The sequence below is a fragment of the Lygodium microphyllum genome, chromosome 17, assembly GCF_053477565.2.
Source record: "Lygodium microphyllum isolate KBCC chromosome 17, Lygodium_microphyllum_v1.1.10, whole genome shotgun sequence".
Classification (NCBI taxonomy): Eukaryota; Viridiplantae; Streptophyta; class Polypodiopsida; order Schizaeales; family Lygodiaceae; genus Lygodium; species Lygodium microphyllum.
The window spans coordinates 120,840,212-120,866,297 of NC_141151.1; the positions used below are offsets into that span (position 1 = coordinate 120,840,212).

Here is a 26,086-nt window from a genome sequence, read left to right on the forward strand (position 1 = left end):
TTCATGCATAAACAACTTGCGAAATGATTGCATACAAAAAACCTTGTATGACTCCAACACAAATAGCTTAAAATGTATAGTATGAACATAATACAAGTGAACTAGTTTAGTAAAATATGTAGTATAGGTCTTCAAAGAGTGCGGAAATATTTCTAGCAACAATGAGTTCTCATAATAATTGGTTCTATAACAAAGTAGTCTATTTCTACAAGTGACATTGAGGCAGTTCAAGATGACTACAATGTAAAACATGGTCCAAAATATATAGCTCAATGCTTGAAGTGCAAAGACATATCCCCTCAAACTACTTGATTGAAGCTTTCCAAGTGTGAATAGGGGCCACTTTATAAGGGTTTAAAGCCTTAGTATAATGGTCAAAGATTTAAAAAAGCCTCAAACTAATTAAAAATGACTATAGGATGAATAGGGTGGCATGAAATTGGCGAGAACATTAGTATGGATGCTTGAAGTATGAAGATATATCCCCTCAAACCACTTCATTAAAGATTTTCAAGTGTGAACAGGGGCCACTTTATAAGGGTTTAAAGCCTTAATATAATGGCCAAAGCTTTAAAAAAGCCTCAAACTAATAAAAATTTGTTGTAGGATGAATAGGGTGGCATGAAATTGGCTAAGATATTAGTATGGATTCCTTGAGGTCAATTGAATCCATAACACGCCTAAATCCTGCTCGCCCAACACCAATAGCCATAAAGGCTTTGAATCAAAGCAAAAGTAACCAATATAAGTCTCTCTCTCTCTCTCTCTCTCTCTCTACATGGAAGCCTTTGCCTAAATCCCTAGCTTTAGTCTTGAGCTTCCAACAAGTAGCCCCCTACTTAAACACAAGTTGCCCTTGTGTTTACATACATGAAGTACATAGACTAAAACCTCTAGTCAAGCATGCTAAAACCAAGCTGTATTGCCTTGAATCCATCCACTATTGGCTATCCAAATGCTTCTAAAGTAGGCCATGATAGCCGTTGAATCAAGCCTCAATGACTCCTCAAACTAGAGAGATCGGTATTAAGATTAGTACCTCTTTACAATTTGGGCAACAAGCATGAACATTGCAAAAGAAGCTCAAATCCTTGACATTATGGCAAAACTTGACTTCACATGCTTCTTGCTTCGACCACTACAAGCTCCTATGAATGTAGCATTAATACCAATTGAGAGGGAAGCAATGGAGTACAAGAGGGTGTGAGAGAGGGGAAGCACATACCAAGTTTTTAGTGGGTACTCAATCACACTTATTTTTCATTTCTTTATCTATATTTGATTGTATAGTGTGTACTAGTACAAGGGTGCCCTATTGGCTATTATCCCAACAAGATAGAATATCAAGTGACATGCACTTAATCATTGATGCACCCCTTTTGATGATAAAGTTCATGCATGAAAAAGAAGGCTTTTTTGGATGGCTATTGCAAAATTACACTTCTTTCTTGAAGTTGTATGCTTTTTGCAAATATTTGCTAGCAAAGGAAAGTCTTCATGCGATACACGAAGTAAGCAAGGCGTAGCCTTGTGAGCTTCGACATGATAACAACTTGTTAGTATGTCTTGCCAACTAGTAGTTAGAGGGCTTCCTTACTATCATTTGTGTGTGTGTATGTGTGTGTGTGCGTGTGTACATATGCAACATCAATTTTGGAAAATAACTCAATCCCAAAGGAAAAGTGGTCTAGAGTTGCAATTTGGATGAATTCTAGAAGAAAAAAGGAGAGTATAGACCCAAGACTTATGCCATACAAAGTGCCTCAAGGTTTAGGTTTTCGCTAATGCTCAATGTGCTCAAATACTTTTTGTAGCACCCTTCCATATGCTAGTAGGTCCACATTGTGCTTTCCATAATTAATATTGGTTTGCAAACGTAACAAGCATGAATCAAGAGTAGGACTTTCATATAAATGACCATATAGTAATGTTGGAGTCTCTAGAGTATAGTTGGGGTGAAAAGCTATTGACTTAATCAATTGGATCAATAGTGTCACTTTGGTGGTGGTCCCTCCCACATTTATTTTAGCGTGATGATAGTTCATGATTGCATCACCGGATTTGTCAATGGGTAAAGATTAGTGTGGACATGGGGAACATTTTTGATACATAGTTATTCTTCAACATCGAGTTCAACTGTGGTTTGTAAAATTGTTGCATGGCTTACTCGACTTGCCCTTTTTAAAAGTCAAAAGAGAACAATATTTTGGGTAAAGGGGCCACTATAGTGACATGTAATGGTCCCCCATTGGATAATTTTTATCCACATCAGTAATATATTAATGTTCTTATACGTTAAACTATATACATCAAATTCGATTTAAATAAACAAATCGGGCACTTTGTTATTTTTATCAAGTAATCGTAGTCATGAAAGCAGGGTTGACAAAAGAGTGCCATACAATGAGAGGGTGATAGAGTGACACTTGTGACTTAAGGATGCATTGTTTTGAGGCTTTACAAAATCTGAAATATGAAAAAATTAACTAGGTTCAATTGTTTGACTCACATTTTACATGTATTTAATATGTAAGAATTTGGGGATTGAATGAGCTAAAATGATGCAGCTTTTGTGTAAAATCATCACTAAAATTAGGGTGACTTGAGTTTTGCTTTTTGGGGGAGTCACTTTATTGGCCCCATTGCCTTATTCTAGTAAGGTGGTGCCAAACTTGCCTCTTACTAGACTTTACAAAGGTCTCGAAAGTAAAGTGAGTATGGTGTGGCATGTATTTGTGCCTCCTTATCTACTAAAAACATGACTACCTCTGCTTGTTAGACCGACTACCTTTACGTGTTAGACTCTTAAAAGTGTGGTAAAATGCTTGGATGTAGCACCATCCTAATAATACTACATTAGCAAAAGGATAAGGAGACCTAATGAGCAAAAGCACGATTTCCAAGAGAAGTTTCTTAATCTTATGATGAGACGTTTCCCCTTTCTTGTTGCTTACATGTATATATTCATGTTATAGTTCTTTAATCGCTTTTTTAAGAGGATGACAGGCTTGTGCGTGAACAGGGCCTTAACAACAATCAACCCATTGGCCAAATGGTGACGAGACTGAGTGAACAGGGACACGACATGTCAACATGTGACCCACCCCTAAGCATCCCCCCCCCTAGGATTCTTCCTTTCTTTAGTTTTGTCTCAAAAAGCACGCACCATTAAATAATGAAAAAGGACCTTCATTAATGGTGTTAAGCAGCCTTTCACTAAGCCAAAGATTAAAGAAGGGTTACGGGGGTAAGCTTTTCGGGCCGCCTCCTGCTAATCAAAAGGGATTAAGGATCGTGTCAGAATCAAGGGGCCTTTGATCTCCCCTCAGTGACGAGTCCCTTCTTCGAACGAACCCCCAGAGAGTGTCCTTGGATTTCGAGACCATCTTCATCCCCCCGCCCCCCCCTTCTCTCTCGCGTGAGAGAGCAAGTGACAGACGGAGAGAGTGCCCCAGACGGCCTTTTCTCCCCTTCCTTGTACAGCTTCTGCAGGCCGTAATGCGTCCATGATTGCTGCCGGAGGCTCCTCGTAAATCACACTCCCCCCTGCGAGAAGGATAGGCATACGGTTCAACGGAAGGAGCAGACCCGGGAGCTTCTTCTTCTTCTTCTTCTTTCACCAGTAGCAGTATCTTCGGCTCTTGAGGTTTCATGTCATTCCCGGTTCAGATTGTTGTCAGCGGAGGCTTGTAAGGTTTCCGTAGGCTAAAGACACGATCATTTTTGCAGAATGGATGCTTTCATGCCAAATTTGATCATGCTTTGATATGGTAAAAGTAAGAAAGTTCGATTCTCCCTGGATACACGGAGATGGAGCTCAAAAAGGTGTGGATTGCCAGAGGGATCGAAGGTCAGTGCGCCTGACATTGTTATTGCTAGCGGATGCAGGAAACATTGAGTCGAGGGCTGGTAAGTAGCTAGTGGAAGGCGGCAGCAGTTGCTCGGTTCCAATTTTCCCCTCTTCCTTTATCTCTAAGCGAATTCATGATAGTGTTCCGATTCTGCGCGGCTTCCCAAGGTGAAATGGAAAAGGAAAAGGGGGAAAAGGCAGCAAAGTCGTTTTGACAGAAGCTGTGGTGGTGGATGCCTTTCGGTGCTGATTGTTTTTCCCGGGCGAATTCAAGCGTGTTTTCTCTCAGACACACAGAGAGAGAGAGAGAGAGAGAGAGAGAGAGAGAGAGAGAGAGAGAGAGAGAGAGAGAGAGAGAGAGAGAGAGAGAGAGCGCATTTGGATGCTCGTACTGGTGTCCGCGAAGACGGCAGCTGCACGCAAGGATTGAAATTTTGGTCCCGCTCTTCTTTCCCGAATAGTTGAAGGTAAATCGTTCTCGATGTTTCTATAGCTGTCTTTAGCATAGTTTGCCGGCTTATTGATAGGACGGCTGTCTGTCTGCGAAGCTTATTTTCTTCATATGGTCAAATGGAGTCATCTTGTTTTACATTATTGGTGATTTCATCAATGTGTGTTCCCTATACATGGTACTCGAAGACAAAATATATACAATTACTATGTTTAGTGTCGCTGGTTTTTCTATGCGTGTACTGCTATAATCCGTTGCGTATTCACATCAACCCTATATGCAACCAGCTCCGTGAAGTCCTCTGGTGCTTTTCTTGCATATGGCTCTCGAGACTGAGTGTACTATTTAGCAGAGGCGTTTCAATCAGCAGGATATCAACACACCAGATTGCAGCTGACCTTTGTGCATTTCTCTTTGCAGATTATTATTCACCTTCTAGTTTGTTGGTCCCCTGAGCACTTATAAGGGAGGATAGTGGAGTGGGATTTGCAGATACCATCAGACGTCCAATAATGTTTTTGAAAAAGTGGACCCTGCTGCAGGACTTTGAATGTGGGCACGATATACTCATGGATAATCCACTTTGAAGACTAGTGTCTCAACCGAGTTTAATGTTCTAGATTCATATCTTAAAGGCTACAATGAGGCATGTTTTGACGTCGGAGGAAGATGAGCACATTGTATCCCAAAGACTTATTGATGCTGCTCTTGAAGGGGATGAAGGGGCAGTTGATGAGCTTCTTTCCAATCCAGTTGTAGATGTGAATTTTATGGGAACTATAAATCTGTTCATTAAAAATACAGACTCTATTCAGCATGAAGAAGGTCCAGATGAATTGAAAGTAGAGTATGTCCAGTTCAAAACAGATGTCACACCACTCTTTGCAGCTGCTCATTCAGGTCATGTGGATATTGTAAGGAAACTTCTGGTGAGTTTGATATTTCCTTTGGCTGTATAACATCTAGTTGGTTGTTCTGTGTTTGGAAAGGCTTTATATGGGTTGCTGTTCTGCTTGTATAGGTGTTTCTGGTTTAGCTGCCTTTTGTTTTTACATACCAGCAGCCATAAAAATTTGCTCCTTACAATATAGTAATTACGTGAAAGGTGAATTATACTTTGTGGTGACAAGTATTGCTGTTTTTCTGAACATTTATCAAGCTATAAAAAGTTCTTTCATATTTGTGAATCCCTTCTAAAGTAAGAACTCTTATTGTGTCTTCTACGGTTTCTCAAGTCAAAATTCTTTCTTTTGGAAGATGCTCTCACATGTTTTGTTTTAAGGGAGGATGAGCATTAGAGGACCTTGCATTAGCTAAGATGAAGAGGGTACAATATATGTCATTGAACAAGTAAAATGCTACAACACTTAGAACATCTAAAGATGGAAGTAATGGTGCCGGAAAAATGCAATCTCACTCTCTCCTATAAGAGAAGATGAGCATCAAAGGCATACTTGAGGGAAACTTTGAAATGGACACATGAACAACAAGTTTTGAGGAGGGGGAAATTGTTAATAGTCTAGTTAGCTCATGAGTGAGTTTGAGCTATTCTTGATATTATTGTGTATTATAGGCATTTTATGGTGGTCATCTTAGTGATTATTTAGGCATTTATTGTTGGTCGATCAACATTAAATGCTAGCCGATCAACTATCATTTTAGGTCTATTTTATGCCTATTTATTCTGTGGCTCCTCCTTCTCCCATTCAGTCACATCATCATTCTTCAAATGGTCTTTCTATTGGAGAGAGGAGCCATTGTTGGTGCCCATGTAGTCAGTGACTCACTGTTGCAAACATCATTGTTGTGTTTGGTATATGGATTCTATTTTTCGTGCACATCTTTGAGTTCTTTTTTGCAATGTTCTTTTGTTTTCTTTCTCCTTTGTCTTGTGTTAAATTGTTTGTGATTTTTTTGTTGATTATAGGTCTTTCTTCTCTCTACTGATTAAGCCTACGTTTTTCAAACCAACAACTTGCATTTTCAGCCTGTGTTTGGATTATAGTCTGTAATCATCAGTTTGTTGTATTAAATGTTCTCTCAACTTGCGTTTTTTATTTTTCGCTTGTTTATATAGGCCGATTTTTTGTTGTTTTTGGAAGTTATTGGCTTGTTTTTTTTTTCATTTTACAACAATTGGCCTTTGTTTTTGATTAGATTTTTAGTTACACTACATGTGAACTCTCATTTTGTGAAGTCTTTGCTGTTGGTTTGGTTGTATTCTCTCTTTGTATACCCTCTATCCTCTATCTTTTTTTCTTTTCTTGTCTAGATAGCTCCTGTGTGCAATTCTATAGATGATAAGTTCCATGGACTTGACTATCTTATATAGAGTGTTGTGATGAAAGCTTGGTTTGTGCAGAAGCGGATCAGGTACATTATCAGTGGAGCTATTCCTTGGCCTCAATGTTGTTTTTCTCTTCTTGAGGATTTTGATGAGAACAACCATGAGGGAGTTGTGCTTACATGGGATTTGAATGATGCACGTGCATATTTTGTACTGCTTCGGTGTATTTCTAAATAAGTTCTACTGGTGGTTACCTCTTACAGGATATCCCTAGAAATATGGTCGAAGCATGAGATCTACGAGGCACCTTTCCTCATGTGTGTCGTGACCCTTTATGGACAGCTCTAGTAGATGAATTTTGAGTTGATGGACATCATTCAATCCTTTTTACTTTGTGTTACACAGGTATAGGACTAGCTTCGACACATGTAGTCCGCTCTTTTAGAGACACATCTTGTGGGAACGGTACTCTATAAGCTCCCCCTAAAGTTTGATGGCATGGCAAATGCTTTGAGGGTGTAGACATAGACTTCGACTTGGATCCTTCGGCCAAGCGGAAGTCCAAGGCGCAGTAGGACTAAACTTTTTCAAATCGTGGAAAGGGATTGACTGCCCCTTCCTCTGCTGCTTTCTAGTCTAGGTGATATGGTCATCCCTCATGACTCTCTAGTGCTAGAGGGAGTGTGAGAGGATAGTGAGATGGGGTCGGCGAGCCTCATCTATATAGATATATAGGTGCATAAGTTCCAGAGAGAAACTTTCTTGATGCATTGATCGAAGTCTAGTAGGTTGAAATCTTGGAGTTGGGGTTGATATCCAAGTTTACTATAGGCTATAATTAGGTAGAGTGCAGGATTGGATTCTAGTCTAAGCTCACGTGAGGGAACACTTTGGCAGTCTTGGCCAAAGGCGGAGAATCCATGGTCACACTTGTTCAAAGGTATTTTTGACAGGATGGTCTTGTATGCTTTTGCGAGACATTGTTGATGGACAGAGAGATGTATTATGACTCCTCTATTTCAAGGTATCTCGAGCGAACAATAAATCCATCATCTGTAGTATGAAGGAAATGCTCGCGGTAGAAAGCCATCTTTGTCCCTAGCTCTTGCCTTGGCATCAACCATGTCCGCTTGATATTCAACCGGGTAAGATCCATCCTGATGATCTTACGAATCTCTAACCTGCTCAGATCAAGAGATGGTGCATCAAGGGAGTACTAGAAGGGGGATAACTTGTCCATGCTAAAGCCATGCAGCTCAAACCAAGCCGATATCTATGCATACCAACATGAAGTATCACCCTCTTTGGCAAGATGCTTGGAGGACTGAAGGGCCAACCGTGCATGTGTGTCTGGATAAGTGCCATAGGCTATGTATGTATGCAACCGATTGGGTGAGGGTCTCTATCACAATCGGTGTAGTTGCTAGCTCGGCTTTGATGATCTCATGTGGCGTTGAGGCTTTACATCTGATCATCCTAGATATCATGGGCACTAGGGGTTTCTCCATCGATCTTCATTCGTCATAAGTGCACTCTGATCTGCTATGGTGGTCAAGATTGGGCCCCCATATCTGTACTCCATAAAGTAGTGTGGATGTGACCAATGTATCGAAGAGCGATAGCTTGGTGCGCGGTTCTTGGAATTGCACCTGTGAGCACATCCTCTCCAAACCACCTAGTGCTCTGTATCCGCGAGTCAGTCTAGTGTCTGCTGCCTCTCGCATAGAAAAGGTGGGCCTTGTGAATAAGACTTCCAGGTATGTATAAGAATCCACATACTCCAGCTCCTTAGATCCATATGTGAATTTAGATGCTGATCTGTTGACCCATTGTGGTGTAGTATTAAATACCATCACCTTGTTTTTACCAAGGTTTATTGAAAGCCCACTGTCCAAAGTATAGGAGTGTAATGTATCCAAGTGTCTCTGTAGACCCTTTGGAGAGCCAGCTATCAATACAATGTCATCTGCATACAATAGGAGAGGTATCCAAGTGCTAGCTAGTGGAGCTCCTCTATCTCCTTCCCGTGAAATATAATCAACAATCCCATCAATGTACAGGCCAGATAATGTCGGAGAGAGGGGGCATCCCTGCTTCACCCCAATGGTGGAGTAAATAGGTGCCGAAAGGCCCTTAGGTGTTTGGACTTTGCCCACAACTCTCTCATACAGTGCCAAAATACCCCAACTGAGCTCTTTCGGTACTCCCATGGCATGCAATCTATGTATCAGCTTGTCTCTCGGTATTGTGCCAAAGGCTTTGTGGAAGTTCACAAAGCAGTAGTAGGTCCATCGGCCATGGGCCCTTTCCTTCTCAATGATCGCTCTGAGTGTGAGGATGTGATCCAATGTGAAGAAGCCTCTCCTAAAGCCAGCCTGTCCTTGTGCTCTAAGACCCCACAACTCTGCCTACTTGCTTAACTCATGCTCAAGGATGGAAGCATATAACTTAGCCAATGTATGCCCAACCATGATAGTCCGATAGTTATTGGGTAGAGTAGGGTCCCTTGACTTGAGGATAGGCACAATAGTGTTCGTGCTCCAGCTTTCTGGTAGGCCTTCACACATGGCTATCATCATACCAGCTGTTCCAAGGTGTCACCTCGGTGGAGGCTCTTTGTGTGGGTCGTGAGTGTGGAAAGGATACACCTACAGCAATGTGTAGGGCCTCACTGAACTGCTAAGTCAGCTCTTGTAATGAAATATTGGGGTCTACATCATGTAACAATCTAAGGATCTCCGCCTCATAGATATCCTCTCTCTCTCTCTAGAAAAGAGGTATCTTGGGTGTCGGTGAGCTGCATGATGGGTGTGTGTGTCAGTGAATTGGAGGTTGATGGTGAATGATAGGTAGGCATGATCCACTGCAACTCCGAGAACTTCTCTGTAGAAGGCGAGTTCGCCCTCCTCCCTGGCTGCCTTAATTTTTGGCATGCACTCCCTTATGTGGGCTAGTTGGGTTGGTGTGAGATCGTCACCCAAAAACACACCAGTCCCCTTCAATGTACGGCGTTGAGCTAGGAAGTCTCTCCTAGCCTCCATGGTGGGGAAGCTGAGAATGAGTGCACGCTCTTTTGAGCTCTCCCCTTCTGTACTTTTCTTGCCCACTCTCCAAGCAGAGACATGCGTGTCTTTCTTAATATTCATTAACGTGTATAGCATCTTGGTGCCCTCATACACTTTTTCATGCATCTTCAGCCCCGTCACCTGAACATGGAGTGCTCTCATTTTCCTTTTTTGTTCCTCTAATGTGTCATTGATTATGGTTGTTGTAGGTGCGTGTGCTAGGTGTTTCCCCTTCTTTGCAATTTGAATCCATTGCTCCGCCTCCTCTACTTGCTGTTGGGTTTTCTTGAGTATCTTTGTCCAAGAAACAGCCTCCTTCGTCATCTCATTTTTTTGGAGTTGTACTTCCTCATCGATGCGGGTGAGCTCCTCTGTCATGCTAGGTTAAATTTCTCCTTCCTCTAGCTTGGGGCTAAGCTGAATGTCAGTAAGTAGTTGCCTAAGTGATTGAATCTCCCCATCTTGGGCTTCTATCTTCAATTCTAGCTTTTTAATCTTATCGTTCAGCTACCTGTTCACTATGCTCAGTCCATTGTTATACTCCTTGACTGTTAACCCTCAAACGAACAAAGGTGGAAAATCCGAAAAAGCTAAAGCAGAAGACAAAGACAAAGGCCAAGGCAAAGAGAAATGGAAGACAAAGACGCACAAGGAGAAGAGTCCTAAATAAGGGAGAAAGGCGCACAAGGAAAAGCGCAAGTCAAAACTTTTGTAAAAGAGCGCAAGCGCATCATGGTTTAATTCAAGGAGCGCCGGGCTCTCACCCGTGCAATTTGTAAATGTAGATGGGCGGTGGAAAGGAAGCTAGGAAGATAGAAGGACAATGGGAAAAAGGGCCTAGGCTACGGCCGGCCATGTAAAAAAGGGGAAAAGAGGATGACCGCCCAAAAGGGATTTAGGGTTATGTATATAAAGAAAAGTGAATGAGAAGCTCATTCTTGTGTGTGGCCAAAAGTAGCTCTCCTCTTCTTCTTCTTCTTCTTGTTCTTGCTTGCTTGAGCTTGTGCTTGAGAGAGGGAGTGTGAGGGAGTGAGTGTGTGAGGGTGAGGGACCGAGGAGGAGAAGCTCTCCATCTTCTCCTCTCTTCTTCTCTTCTCTTCTCTTCTCTTGTCTTGCTCGCGGCAATGGAGCTTGGAGCGTGGAGCTTGAGGATGGAGCTTGCTTGAAGCTTGCACTTGGATCGTGGAGCTACCGGAGTGCGCGGGAGAGGAGGTAACTCGAACGGCATGGAGGTAAGCTCACTACACTCGTAGATATGGATGGCGCGTCGGCTATGTGAGAGGTAGCCATTAGTGCTCGGCTTGGAACGCTTGAAATAATAAGTGGTTCGTGGGTCTTGGCGGTTGAGGGAAATCTCCCACATTGACTTTGTTGATGGCATTGGTAATCATCTGCTCTATCTGGACCTTATTTATTTTGGGGGCAAACTCCGTCTTGTTGTGTTGGGCCTGTAGGGGAGCTCGATTCAGAGTTCAGAATAGAGGATAACCATTTCAGTGTATGTGAGGAACAACCATTTCATGACAGGTTTACTGCCTGCAACAGGAGGGATTCTGGGACTAGGAGATGGCAGCAGGGAACTGGGGGCTGCAGAGGTGGTGGGTGGGGAGCTGATGGATGGCGGGAGAGGCTGGCGTTAGGTGGTGTAGATAAAGCAGGCGACAAAGGGTTGAGGTGGCGCAGGTGACGGGGGGTTGCAGGATGGTGAGGGATCTGACGGCAGGGCCAACGGGTAGGAGCTGGCCAGTAGGTGCTGTCGGTGGATCGGGATCGCAACTTGACGTGGAGTTGTCGGACGAAAATGACCTGTCCTATCGCGCGCGTCCAGCTGATGTGGCCACAGAGAGAGAGAGAGAGAGAGAGAGAGAGAGAGAGAGAGAGAGAGAGAGAGGATTTTTCTTCCTTGCTAGTGCTAGGTTTCTTGGACCTACCTGTTAGATTGATAGATACAATCTACCTTCCGTGCTAGTGCTACTTAGACTTTTGCATTGACCGAGACCTTTTCTCAGGCTTGTGTAGGGTCTTTCTTGCCCTGCATGTAGCATAGGTCTTTCCAGCCTTGTATGCAAACAATTCAAGAGCAGTAGAAAGGAAGAGAGCGAAAGGTAGTTAGAAAGACATTGCGGCAATGTGTAGATAGAGATCTTGTTGTGAGACAATGTCACAAAGTGTGACAAAAGGTTGAGAGATCTTGTAGGGTGATGCTAATAGATAGAGATAGAGAGATAACATCCACAACTTGAGGTTAGCACGCAGGAAATAGAGCAAGAGTTTGCCAATAGTTTCAAGCCTTGTTTGGATTAGAGCACTATGATTGAGCGATCTGCATACCTGTGCCGCACTGCTGAGTTAGAGATCTTGCCTTTAGCAACATGCCTGTGGCCCATAGTGTAGATTGAGAATAGAATGTTTTCTTCTCTATGGCTGAGTTGAATGTTGCTTTTAGTGATGTAGTGGTAGATACCTTGGAGCTAGATATTGATGAGGATGCATGCAATGAACAAAGCTAGGGTTTGTCAATAGTATCAAGCCTTGTTCGGATTAGAGTAGTAGTTGCGATTGAGCAACTTACACACTTGTGCTAAGTCAAAGACCTCGTTTTTAGCATCAAGCTTGTGTCCCATAGTGTAGATTGAGAACAAGACGCTTGCTCCCCTATGGCTGAGATGAATGTTGCTTTTATTGATGCGGTGGTAGATGCCTTGGAGCTAGATATGGATGAGGATGAAATGGTTTCGACTTTTGATGTTGAACATAGGCAGCTTGTTGTAAAGTGCTCCAAGTTTGTGGAGGCCTCCGTTGTGAGTGGGATGGATGCATTGCCTTGTGGGAAATCACAAACGGTGCCTTGTGCTGTGAAGATGGTTCACACATTGTCCTATGGTCAAGTACCAGGGCAGTTAGATGACTCCCAGGACTTGGGAGCATCTTTTGGGTTTTGCCAACACATGGCTTGAGGAGTGTGTGCAACTTGATCATAATAATTGCTATGACTTTGAAGAGAGTGATGTCATCATTACTATTGTGGATACAAAGAAGGTGCTGCGATTGTTTTCCTTCCTTCATGAAAAAGGGGTCATATTGTTTTTCATTGTCAAAATTCCTATAATGTCTTTTGTATGCTTGTTTTGATGAGTGTTGCACAAGAGGATTGTGTTGAGGACATTTTTGTGTGCCCAATGTGGGTTTATGAGGTTTTGCTTTGATCTCCTCATTAGCGTGATGTGTTTTTAAGCAACCTACCGTTGTTTTATGATCACAAATTGGTGCATGTTGTTCCATGGCGGCCAATGGCAGACTTCATAGAATTGCTAAAGTAGAATGCTTGGTTTGGGTGAAAGTGGAGGGTTGCCTGGTCGTGTGTTGGCCTCTTTACTTGACGCCATGGCTAGGATTGGTAAAGTGTTGGTACTCCTAAGTACTCGAGCCATCGATAGAAACAAAATGTGCATGCTTGGGATACTTCTTGCAAGCTTTCCACTTGGCTATGTGTAAATTCCCTTAGTATGCATACCTTGCACTTTCGTCTCAAACAAGAAGCCTGCGGGGCATTGCTTCAATTGTAGATGATTAGGTCACTTTATGGTAGAATGTATCGAAAGAAAAGAAGAGACAAGACATGCAAATGTTCTTTTGTACAACAAGATGATTTTGCCTCCCATATGCATATAAATGTCTCGCCCATGGGAGGAAATTTGGACAAAGGAAAACAATTACTTTCATCTTTCACTAATGGTACCCATGGCTAGCAAGAGGGGTAGTTGACAAAGGGCAAAAAGTCAAATGATGTTCAAAGTATTTGATCCTCGGAGGATGCACAAAATGTCCCGCACAGCTATGCGCGTTGTAAGGACAAATCTTTGTCCCAAGGTGCTAGTATGACATCTTTGAGCACTAAGGCTATCTCTAATCCTAAGGCTTGATAGGAGCCATTACATGCTCTCCCCAAGCGTTTGGCCTTTGATAAACGCAAGAAAGTAATCACTCCATGGGACCGTAGATACTTGCATCGTAGTACAGTGGATGTGGATCAGCCCTCCACTTCTAAAGCACATAGTTATGGGACAAATGCCTTTGCTGTGTTTGCAGTTTTTTTGGATAAGAATGTGCTTGCTATTTTGAAAAGTAAAGTTGTGGAGAGACAAATTTGACCCCACCCTTGATCTCCCTTTTTTTCTTCATGAAAATAGCCACATGGAAAGTTTAGGGTATTTGTTTGCATAGCAAACAACATGCTATGTAGCAAACTTGATAGTTGTGTTTGGAGTTTTTTTTGGAAAAGGACATTCTTGCTATTTTGAAAATAAAAGTTGTAGAGAGACAATTGCAACCCCACCATTGATCTCTCTTTTTTTAAAATGAAAATAGCCTCATGGAAAGTTTGGGATATTTGTTCACATAGCAAACAACATGCTATGTGGCAAACTTGATAGATTTATTTTTCCTTGTGTGTGAACACACATTATTGTGTGTAAAAGTGCATGTGTAGGTGTGAACACCTTTTACACTACTTAACATTAAATAAGAGTCCAAGGGTTAGCTACGTAGCTTAGCCTATATATTTAGGCTCTATCACTTGTACTTTCATCAACAACTATCACATCAATTTATTCCGCTTCTCGTGTACTTGTAAGAGTTTTCTCTCTTTCTCTTTCTGTCTCATGCAGTTGCATCCACCTTAGCTCTCTCTCTCTCACCTCATATTGCTAAACCCAACAATGGTATCAGAGCTGGTTCACCATTGGTTGTCCATGTGCTGTTCAAGGTGCTTCAGCTGCTAAAGAAGAAGAAGAAGAAGAAGAAAAAGAACAAGAATGAGCATTAGCTTTGGTAAGCATGCCTTGGTTTTGCCCAAGTGCTGTCCTTGCCTAGCTTAGTCCTTCATGTGTTGCTCGATTGTCCTTTCTCCACATTAGCTGATTGCTTGATGACAGTCGCTTGTGTGTCATTGTTGTGGCAATGATGAACACTGTTAGTATGTGTTTTGAATTAGATTGTAAATAAATAAATAAACAATGCGTCTTAGAATTAGACATTGACCATGCCAATGCATGTGTTAATACCTTTTCAAACACATTCATTTACTGTGTGGGTTACTTTGCGTGGGTTTTTATTAAAAAAGATTTGTACTTTCCATTTATGATTCTCTTAGTAGCTTTATTTCAAGGGGAAATTATAACCACTATCCGTGCAACCTCTAAGTTGATCTTGAAAGCTAATGTATTTTGACCTTTGGTCATGTGCCGTGCCTTTGAGCCATGTTGGCTTTTGATCAGCCTCTGAGCCATGAACACTCGCCTTTGAACCATATCTTACTTCGGGTCCTTGAGCTTCTCGGTAGACTATGTCATTCTCATGTTGCATCTCTCTCATTTACGTATTTTCTTTTTTAAAAATCATTGTACGGGATTAGACATTGCCTCTTTGAGGCAAGACCATCCCTTTTTTCTTTTTCGAATGTTTTGTGTCATGGGTTTAGTCACCCATGACTCGAAGGGAGGTTTGTTAGATTTATTTTTTCTCATGTGTGTATCCAGCAGGTACATATGGTTCCGATCTTGTGCTTACAGGTTGGAGCGATTCAAATTGGGTTGGAGATGTGGACTATAGGCTGTCCATGATAGGTTATTGCTTTACCTTGGGTGTAGGTGTTGTTTCATGGAGCTGTAAGAAGTAACCCACGGTTGCCTTATCTTTGATTGAGGTAGAGCATTGCATGGTGTCTTCTACCACATGCGAGATGGTGTGGCTTCGGAGGTTATTGGAGGAGCTTGGCTGCTAGCCGATAGGTCCTACTACACTTCATAGCAACAATGCAAGTTGCATTGCCTTGGTCCAGAACCTAGTATTGCATGCTAGGACGAAGCACATTGAGGTCTAGTACGATTTCATTTAGGAGAAGCTTCTAGATGAGACTGTCGATGTGGTTTACTGCAAGATAGAGGAGAAGCTTCCCTAGGCTTTACTCCGTTAGTAGATCCCTCAGTCTCATGCCATGTCGAGGATCTGAGAGGGGGTGTTAGAGATATGGTTAGGCATGTGTCCATGCAGCATTTTGAATAACCTGTACAGTCAGCAGTCGGCCACATCAGTAGTCGGACAAGATGCCATGTGGCAGTTGTGCAGTGGGACAGTTTTTTGCAGTTTGCTGCATTTAATGCAGCCGACCTGTACTAGTTTTTTGGCCTATTCATACTTGACTTCAAGCACGTATTCGGTCACATTCTGATTGCAGATTTTAGGTTCAGTTTGGGGTAGAGATTGTGCTGATTGCTGCAGACTTCGAGGTGTATAGCAAGGTGACATCATCGAGGTAGAGATACACAAACATACGAATTGCGCCCGTGTACATATTTGTATTTCTTATTCAGCATTCTTCATATTGCAAATCTGCGTTTCTCTCTCTCTCTCTCTCTCCTCTCCTCTCTGTGTTCACTCTATCTCTCAGTCTCGGTCATATACCTCCGCATCATTGCACTTTGACAAAATTAGGGTTTTGGGGGACCAATGAAACTCTCTCAAACCACGTGCCAATTTTGTATTTTTCACAAATTAATCGTGTTTTGGGGCTGTTTAAAGATGCTAATCAGTTGTAAAGTGTGTTGCAGCTCAACATTGTTCTCTGTGATTACTTCCCCATGGTGCTTGAGATGTATACGCATTTTGTCCATTCCTTTTGATCTTTTTTGAGCAAGTTGCCTTTACATTTCAGCTCCTCTTTCCTTTGGCATGAGATATTTAATGGCTACATGCGACAATTGCTACGTTGCTACATCAATTTTCATTGGATCTTTCATCTCAAGGGGTAGCTTCTCTCGATCGGTTGCTATGCAATGTGCAAATGGTTGCTAGACATTATGGAATACATCATGCTATTCTCCACAGGCAAAGGTTTCAAAAAGCTACCAAGTAATTCCTAGGGTTAACACACTTTGTTTTGATTGATTCGTAACAAGATCCCTTTTACTTTCTATCTCTATAAGATTGACACATCTCATTGATATTTTTCAGGAAAGAACATATTAGTAGGTTAAACTTGTTGCGTTATCAAAGGGATTGCAAGACAATAATTGTTAGTCACATAAATTTTATCGAGTTTTGCATGCTTCCTTTGGTGGGAAAAATGTGGTTTGCCTAAGCAATCCCGAAGGTGAAATAATCACAGATCCTCAAGCAATTCTGGGAATGTAGAGGACCTATTTTGGGGACTTGTTTGGATTGTAATCCTTTGTTTGTTACACAATTGATGCAGTTGTCTCATTGTTTTGTGACTTGGTTAAAGATCAAGTCTCACTGGATGTTGTTGACACTATGGATATGGATATTACACAAGATGAAATGATGGAAGTCTTGTTGCACTTATTGAAAGATAAGAGCCTCGGGTGGCATGGTATCACTAATGATTTCTTTGAGACCTATGCACCTCAATTGGTTGCACCTTTGATAGCCTTATGCCAGCAGGTTTGAATGATTGGAAACATGTTGAACTCTTGGAAGGAGGGCCTCATTAAACTGATCCCAAAAGTGTTGTCCCACTCAACCTTGAAGCATTAGCGACCGATTTCTTAGATGGGCTTTGTGTACAAGAATTTTACCAATGTCTTGGCTAATAGATTGCATGAATATCTTCGAGACCTTATTTACCCTCTGGTGTATGGATCCATCAATGGAAGGAATATTTTGTACGACATCTTGAATGTTTGAGTGGGGATAGATTATGCTTAATGCACAAATGAGGAAATGGTGATGGTTCAGTTGGGCTTGGAAAAAGCCTTTGACCACTTGGAATGTTATTTCTTGGGCTAGGTAATGCAATGCATGGGATTTGATCGGAGAATGTTTGGACTTATTGCCATTATTAGTGAGGATTCCTCTTCAAGAGTTTCCTTTGGTGGCGTCATGGAATCCTTTACCCTTAATCGATCTATTAGGCAAGTTTGCTTGTTGAGTCCTTTATTTTTTGCCTTGGCCACTCATCCTATTTTGATGATGTTGGTTGGTCTAGCAACTAATGGTGAGGTGGATAGACCCTCTTCCCCTTCAAAGGAGCAATTGGTTGGCCAAGCTTTGCTAGATGATACTTTCTGAAGTGAGCGATGTGCAGTGGCGATGCAATGTCTTGCGATGAAAATGTCAGGTAGAGAGCAAAACGTGAGCAAGAGTAGAGAGTGAGAGTCAGAGGGAGAGATGCACGATGTTCTTGGGTACAATCTTTTTGCGTGTGTACCTCTTTAGGTTTTAGATAGATATATATGAAAGCACAAATGTGCTAAGGATGTGTTCATACCCGTACACATATAAAAGGCACGATGGCCCTTTATTCCCAACAACCTCCCATCTAAAGACAACGTGCCTTAAGAGGAGAAAAGAATTAGCTAAGTCTAGGTATGCACAAAGCTGAAATACATATACCTATCTAACTCCCATTATTTGTTGGCAATGAGCAAACCGCTCTGTTGGAAGACCCTTCGTGAGAAGAGCTGTAGGACTGTCTTCTGTATGCACTTTGACAAGCTCAATGCTCTTGCTGTCAAGTACATCTCTAATGAAGTGATACTTCATCTGTATGTGCTTCGTCTTTGCATGAAAGACGGGATTCCGTGCTAGCATGATACCACTCTGACTATCACAATGGAGAACAGGTAACTCTGAAATGCCAAGCTCTCCCACTAGATGTGAAAGCTGTAAAGCCTCCTTTCATGCCTCAGTGGCAGCCACATACTCTGTCTCTATAGTAGACAATGCAACACACTTTTGTAGCTTGGAGATCCAAGAGATTGCTCCTCCTGTGAAGATAAACACATACCCAGAAGTGGACTTTCTGCAGTCCGCAAGACCAGCATAGTCTGCATCCGTAAAGCCAACGACAGACGCCTTCTGCTTTCCAAAGCAGATGCACAAATTCTTTGTGCCTTTGAGGTATCTCATAATACCTTTCATTGCTTCCCAATGTTTTTTACTAGGGTTTTCCATGTATCTGCTAACCACTCCCACTACAAAGGCAATGTCAGGACGTGTAGCAACCATAGTATACATCCAACTGCCAACAGCTGAAGCATATGGTATCTTGGCCATTTCAGCCTTCTCATCATTAGATGTAGGGCTGTCCTCTGTACTGTGTTTCACATATAGAGGCAATGGAACCCTAATTGTTTCCCCTCTCTCCATATTGAAACGTTGCAAAACCTTGGAGATATACTCTTGCTGAGATAGATAGAGTAATCCTTTTGACCTATCTCTGAGTATTTGCATGCCAAGAATGTGATTTGCATCACCAAGGTTTTTTCATGTTAAAGCTGCCATGAAGACTTACTTCAGTGAGTCCAAGGCATGAGTATCCTTGCCAGCAATCAACATGTCATCAACATACAGAACCAAGATAATCAGGCTGCCATTTGTTGCCTTCTTGGTGTACAAGCAGTGATCCACTTGACTTCTATGAAAACCTTGAGATTGCATAAATGTATCAAACTTATGATACCATTCTCTTGGTGCTTGTTTCAGCCCATACAAACTCCTTTTGAGTTTACATACCATCATCTCTTTCCCTTTTGCCACAAACCCTTCAGGCTACTGCATATATATGTCTTCATGTAGATCACCATGTAAGAATATGATCTTTACATCCATCTGTATGAGCTCCATATCTTCAGCTACAACCAAGCCCAAAATGGTTCTCAGTGTAGTCATCTTGACTACAGGAGAGAAGAATTCATCAAAGTCAACTCCATGTTTTTGCTTCAAATCCATGAGCGTTTTCAGCCAATAAACTTTACTTGCGGCACTCTTTTGGGCATACAGTTCTTCCAGTCGAGTCCAAATAGTATAGGCAAAATCCAAACCTTCAATGTGGCATCAGAAATCGATAGCTCGATGGTTGAGTGTGCAATCTCATTTAACTCATCCTAATCTTCTTGTTCCATATCTGCAGGCTTTGTCCCTTTGGTCTTAATCGGCCTTGCCTGCTTCTTCTACGACAAGATAATATAGCATTGTTTTTGCCAGAGTGTAAATTTATGTGGTCCTTCAAGGTGCATGAGATGAGATGAGATGATTGCTCTTACTGCTGCCAGCCATGATTTTCAGACCAAATGTGACCAAAAAATTCAGCAAATGCAGGCCCAAACTGTTACACAAGTGACCAAGGTATAAATAAGTACCAACCAGCAATAAATAACCACATAAAATTAGAAATTTCAGATGTGCAAATAAATTTTCAGAAGCACTAAACCTTGCGCTACAGCACTTTACAACTGATTACAGCTGTTCCAAGGACAAATACATCACATTACATGAGAAGTCCCAAATTTTAGCTGCAATTTCTGTTGTACATGCACTCGCGGGCACAAAATTTGACACGCATGGTCAAAAGCCCCAAAATTTTTGTGCTCAAAGCATCAACCATACATCTGCATTGTCTCTGACATACATAGAATATGCAAATTTTGCCAAAATAGATCAATTTCAGCAAAGCCCCCAAAATTTTCCAAGTGCTAGGTGTCCAAATTGCATGGAATTAAACCTGCATATACATAAAATGACCAAATGGCGCACAAATTTTACCCAAACAGCAATAGCCCCAAATTACACAGGGTCCAATGTGCATCAATGTCGAGAAATTGGGTAGATATCAGCCCAATTCTTGAATGTACATGAAAAGCCCCAAATGTCGGAGACAAAATGTCACAAATTCCTGTAATTTTTGAGACAAATATCACTATTGTGTCTTGCTCGCATCAAGTTTGGACAAATCCCCAAATTTTTGGCACAAATCATCCCAAAATTTTGAATCGTGCTTACACGCACGAATGCTTGTCAGTGAATAAAGGGCTTGCTTGCAGGGAACCTTTGAAAAATTAAAAATTTTGCAAAAGAAAAGTGACAAATTTGCCCCATTTACAGCCGCCAGCCGGTCGCCTGCTTGCGTGGCCTGGAAAACGACGTTTTGACTTGCGCTTGAAGTGCATGATTTGCGAGTGACTACGTCTGACCAGGAAATGACGATTTTGATTACATGCAACTTGGAACTGTCACCTGATTGAAAACGTGGCTTGTTGACCTATGCTTGATTGCACGAGCTGTTGCTTGTTTGTCCAGTGAAAGAACAATGACGAGCTGACTTGCACGGACTCCGAGAAGCGCGAACACCTTAACTGCAGCTTTGATACTAGTTTGAAGTGAGCGATGCGTAGTGGTGATGCAATGTCTTGTGATGAAAATGTCAGGTAGAGAGCAAAACGCGAGCAAGAGTAGAGAGTGAGAGTCAAAGAGAGATGCACGATGTTCTTGGGTACAATCTTTTTGTGTGTGTACCTCTTTAGGTTTTAGATAGATATATATGAAAGTACAAATGTGCTAAGGGTGTGTTCACACCTGTGCACATATAAAAGGCACGATGGCCATTTATTCCCAACACTTTCATGTTTCTCAAAGTTGATCTTGGTATTATATAAAGAGCAATGGATGCACGGGACTTATTTGCCCTTGCCTCGAGGCTTCACATTAATCATCTAAGTTGGTCCTTATTAGTTGCATTGAGAGTGACCTTCAAGCCTTGGGTTAACAAGGTGAGGTTGTGCTTAAAGGGTTTGTTCTCAGGCATCCAAACTATCCTTTGGGGATGCAAGTTTTGCCTAAACTGCTAATGGATTGGATATCCTTGGGCATTATGGATAAGTTTGTGTATTGGAAACCATAAGCTTGGTCTTTCTACGTAAGATTGAAAAGAGCTCAAACACTCGTGGTATCAATGGTTTAATATTACATCTCTTTGCTCCCTTGGTTGAAGTCTAGTTTATGGGAAATTACTCAACCCATCTGGTTCTTGCTTTGGAAAAATGACTCTTCTCGGATGGGTATATCTTGGATCTCTTGGCACCATGTTTGCGCCCCCAAACGAATGGGTGGTGAGGTTGTTCTAGATTTGGAGAGACATATGATTGCTTTGTGTTGGTCACTATTCTAGGGTTTATGCGAGAGTAGGCAACCTTGATCTTTGACTACTAGGTTCATCGTTGAGACTCAGAGTATTGAGCATGGGAACACCTTTGCTTGAAAGGACTTCTTCATTGGCAGCTTGACTTGATTGACTTGGCAGATATTCTCGCTATACATGATTTGCTTTCTTTGCACGTTGCAATTTCTTGAACCCTCCTCTAGCCCATCTAGCTCCTTTAATCATGATGCCTCAAAGAGTATCTACTGAGTCTCTTGTATTTGGTTTATCGATGGCCTAAAGCCATATTGCATCCTGTCATCTTGTAATCTTATACTTTTTTCATATGTAATGCAATTGCCTATTTTGAGAGAGAGAGAGAGAGAGAGAGAGAGAGAGAGAGAGAGAGAGGATAAAAGATGGATTACTGAAAGGGCTAATAAGGTGTGGTTATGTAGAGATGTACTCACAAGATGCGGTAATAGATTGCTATAGTTATGGAAGTCAAACATCTTGGTTCAAGACAAGATTTTTATTTGGAGAGTTCTTATTGGAGGCTCTCCTACAAGTGATATGGTATGATGATGCAAGATTGCCAATGACGATTGTGTATTTGGCACTTCCATGTGTGGAAATTATATCTCTCATACATTTGATCGTGAAGACCATGTGTGGAAATTAGTTTTTCTCAATGGTGAAGATGTTCCATGTGTGGAAATTTGGCACTTCCATACATTTGATCGTGAAGATGTTCCATGTGTGGAAATTAGTTTTTCTCATACATTTGGCACTTCCATGTGTGGAAATTAGTTTTTCTCAATGGTGAAGATGTTCTTGGTGTGTTGGCCAAATGGCCTCTCATACATTTGATCGTTCTTTAATTTTGGTAGCCTCTACACGAGAGAGAGAGAGAGAGAGAGAGAGAGAGAGAGAGAGAGAGAGGGGGGGGGGAGGGAGGAAAGTTCTCTTTTGCTTTTTATGCTTCTGGGGCTTTTGGCATATATGGACTATGCGGAATGCATTCATTTCCAATTCCTCTTTAGGAGTACAAGTGATAGCTTGCTTGAGAGGTCGGTCTTCATTGGCAGCTCAATGTGATTCAATTGATAGACATTCTCCCTCCATAGGATTTACTTTCTTGGCATAGTGCAATTTCTTTGGCTCCTCTCTTGATCATATAGTCCCTTTGTCATGTATCTTTGTGCTCTTGATCATGTATTTTGAGGCTGTTTTGGTAATTAATACAATGAGAGAGAGAGAGAGAGAGAGAGAGAGAGAGAGAGAGAGAGAGAGAGAGATAGTTACATTAACATCTTGTGGAGGCTAAAACTAACCTAAAGGACAAGATTAGATACATCATGGCTTGTATATTCCGATTGGGTGCCAAAAATCATAGTCAAACTAGAAACTAAAGAGGAAAAGAGTAAAAGTAAACTCTAAGATCAAAATGAGGGGCTTTGAGTTGGTCAACAAGATGTTGAATGTATGGAAAATTCTACTAAGATATTGAATGAAATGCTAGCATGGATAGGTGTGGCCCTTCTTTGGACGTTTGACAAAGCATTTAAAGGATACTTTGTCCTTGTGTACAGCATAAAGCGATGGGAGGAGATTTGGGACCCCACCCAACTTAGATGGATGGAGGAGCATTGTGGATAGGTGGAGACTCATTGATTGAGAGCAATAGTGGCTAGGAGACATTTTGCAAGGAAAAAGAGTGGTTACTGACATCATACTTTGTAAAATGGCTCCATTCCTTTTACCATGATTGAGGGATCTCCAATGTCGATGAAGGGAATGGCCTTACAAACCTTGCTATGCATGATTTAGTGTTTAAGACAAAAATTTCTTTCTCTATCTCTTCATTCTTTAGGATCTTAACCTTATCCCATCCTTCCTTAAAGCCCCCTTTGAATGCCGCGGCCCCACTGCAGCTCTCCTAGTACATCTCGGGGATTGGCCCTCGATATGCTGCTAACACAAATAACAGGTTCATCACAAACTCTAATCTCATTTTCAAACATTCCAAGAGAGAAGATATTTCCTCACTTAACAGTTCCCCAAGGAACGTGATTGTCTAAACCTACAGCTTAAGTATCTTGCAACTCAGTGTAGGTCATATGTATAAGAAAACAATCGCAATGCATCTAGGAATGACACCATGTGATATACGTAATGCAAGTGTGTATGACCCTAGTGCGTCAATCATTTTATGTTTTAGTAAGCAGCCTTATGAAGTGTGAAAACATTTCTTTCAATAATTTCAGCCTACACGTAATGATGCGTTAAACTTGATAGGGAAAGAGAGAAAGAGAGGGAGAGGGTGAGAGAGGGAGTGTATACGATAGAGGGAGAGAAAGAGAGAAAAGGAGATGAGAGAGGGAGAGGAGAGAGAAAAAGAGAGGGAGAGGAGAGAGAAAAAGAGAGAAAAAACCCATATAGCTAATAGGGAAAGAGAGAAAGAGAGGGAGAGGGTGAGGGAGAGGAAACGAGAGAGGGAGAGAAAGAGAGAAAAGGAAATGAGAGAGGGGGAGGAGAGAGAAAAAAAAGGAGAGAGGGAGAGGAGAGAAAAAGAGAGAAAAAACATTAAACCTAATAGGGAAAGAGAGCACACTATGCGAAGTGAATACAATAACCTCGAATCTTTTTGTCTTAAGAGTGGATTGGGTCAGACATGAAGTGGAGAGCGTGTCGAACCTTGAATGGATCTTGTATTGCAATAGGCAGCCTTGGAAGTTAAAATCAGATGTGACAAATGCAGATCATTTGAAATACATCAATCAATGGCAGGGGCAGCATGGTGGCCTGCATAGGAGAAAAAAATGCAAAACAGCTGCTCCAGAAGCTGTCTAGATTGCATATAGTAGGTGTAGACAGCAGGGCAACGTCTCTAGCTGATGGATAGGAGGCTAGGCAGCCCTAGGGAAAAGCAAATGCAGGCTAGGCAGATGCAACAACAAACGCATACTGAAAATGCAGTCCCATAGGTGTTGTCAATTGCTGGATGCTCTAGATAGGCAGTAGACAATGTGCAGCAAACACAAGCTTGAAGAGATGGCTATAGGAGGGGTTGGGCAATGCCACAAATTGAGATACCCACTAGAGAGGGGTGTGGACAGTAGTGGAATAGGGTGCCAATTGTGGAGTATGTTTATTTGTACAGCAGGAGTAACCAAGTGGCTAGGCAGCCTAGCCTCTCTAGTTATAGATGTGGATCCAATGAAAAATTTGGGTGTTTGCTTATGGAACATAGAAACTTTGGTGCATTTTGAGTTTTAGGGCTGTTTAAAATGAGCTAATGAAGGTTTAATGTATCTTTTTTAGATCAATATCTCCTCTCAAGCCCAAAACTAGAATCCAAGTGATTGCAAAGCATAGCTTACTCAAATATCCGAGGTGTACCATAGGCCATCCAAAGTAGCTCAGGCATTGGTTCAAGGGTGCATGATGGCTAGCCAAGAACCTACAAGACTAAAGAGGCAGTGGCTATCGTAGCTTAGGGTTTAAAGGGCAACCTAGAGAGGCCAAGTCATCGGACAAAGGCGCTCGTTAGCTGCCCAAGGTGATGAAATTGCTTTGAACTATCTTTTTCTTGTCTTTAACAAAAAAGAAGACATAATTTGTGTCCACGGGGAAAAGAGGGATGGTTGGCTCCAACATCACAAAATAGAAAGGCTATCCTAGCCACTTGCTAGGGTGTTGGTGATGAAGGAAATATACAAAGGTGTGTGTCCTATGCTACCATAGTTGCCAAAAAGACGGCCATATGATGTACTGTGAATAGATTGGATTCTAAGTCGACCACTTTGTGATGAAGGAAAAGGGATAGGACGCATAGATGTAAGGAGGTTTTCATCCTTGTATGGGTGCTTGCAAATATATGTTTTTCCCTCATCCAAAGTGCTTTGTTCACAAAACCACAATGCTAGCATGATTTTATGGAAGGGCTTTTGCAAAGTGTCATGGTCAAACAAAATGCTATGCAATGGTGCTTACTTGGATGGTGCCCTCATAGGGGAATTGTTCACTTGTCCAAGTGCCCATTTTTAATTGTGATAATCAAGATGCAAATGGATGATGATACAAAGTACAAATGTATTTAATAGGATAGTGATCCAAATTTTGTAAACACCAAGAGAAGAAGTTGCAGCCACTCACCAATGGATAGTGGGAGGGATGTTAGAGGATGCACCTCTTGGAAAGGTTGGAAAGATACTAGAGTAGGCAACACCTTGAGGATGGGTAGCAGGCAGCAAGCCCCATGCAGCTTGGGCAATGGGCAATCTGATCGTGGGTAGCAAGCAACGTTGGAGAATGTCGGGGGCAGGGTAAGGTCGACAGGCAATGTCAGTCGTGGCATGAGCAAGGCTTGCTAGGACAAGCAAAGCTAGTTGGCTTGCTTGGGAGCCAAGTGGCAGGCTGATTGGTCTAGTGCACCAGCATAGGTGGCCAATTGGATTATTATCCTCCCCATTTCTTGGCCTACTTATGCTTGCAT

The 26,086-nt window shown here is 41.9% G+C and overlaps 1 protein-coding gene across 2 annotated transcripts in view; it reads left to right on the top strand.

The window, feature by feature from the left end:
• Positions 1 to 3,288: 3,288 nt before the first annotated feature.
• The window catches only part of LOC148022308 (ankyrin), a 29,376-nt gene continuing 6,578 nt past the window's right edge, over positions 3,289 to 26,086 (top strand). Inside the window, exons 1-3 of one of the 2 annotated variants that reach the window (XM_087697944.1) lie at positions 3,289 to 3,646; positions 3,730 to 4,317; positions 4,722 to 5,230. In XM_087697944.1, the coding sequence (XP_087554070.1) occupies positions 4,943 to 5,230 (288 nt within the window). In that variant the 5' untranslated portion in view covers positions 3,289 to 3,646; positions 3,730 to 4,317; positions 4,722 to 4,942. Of the gene's footprint in view, positions 4,318 to 4,721; positions 5,231 to 26,086 lie in introns of both variants that reach the window. The other variant, XM_087697943.1, reaches the window with a different exon arrangement.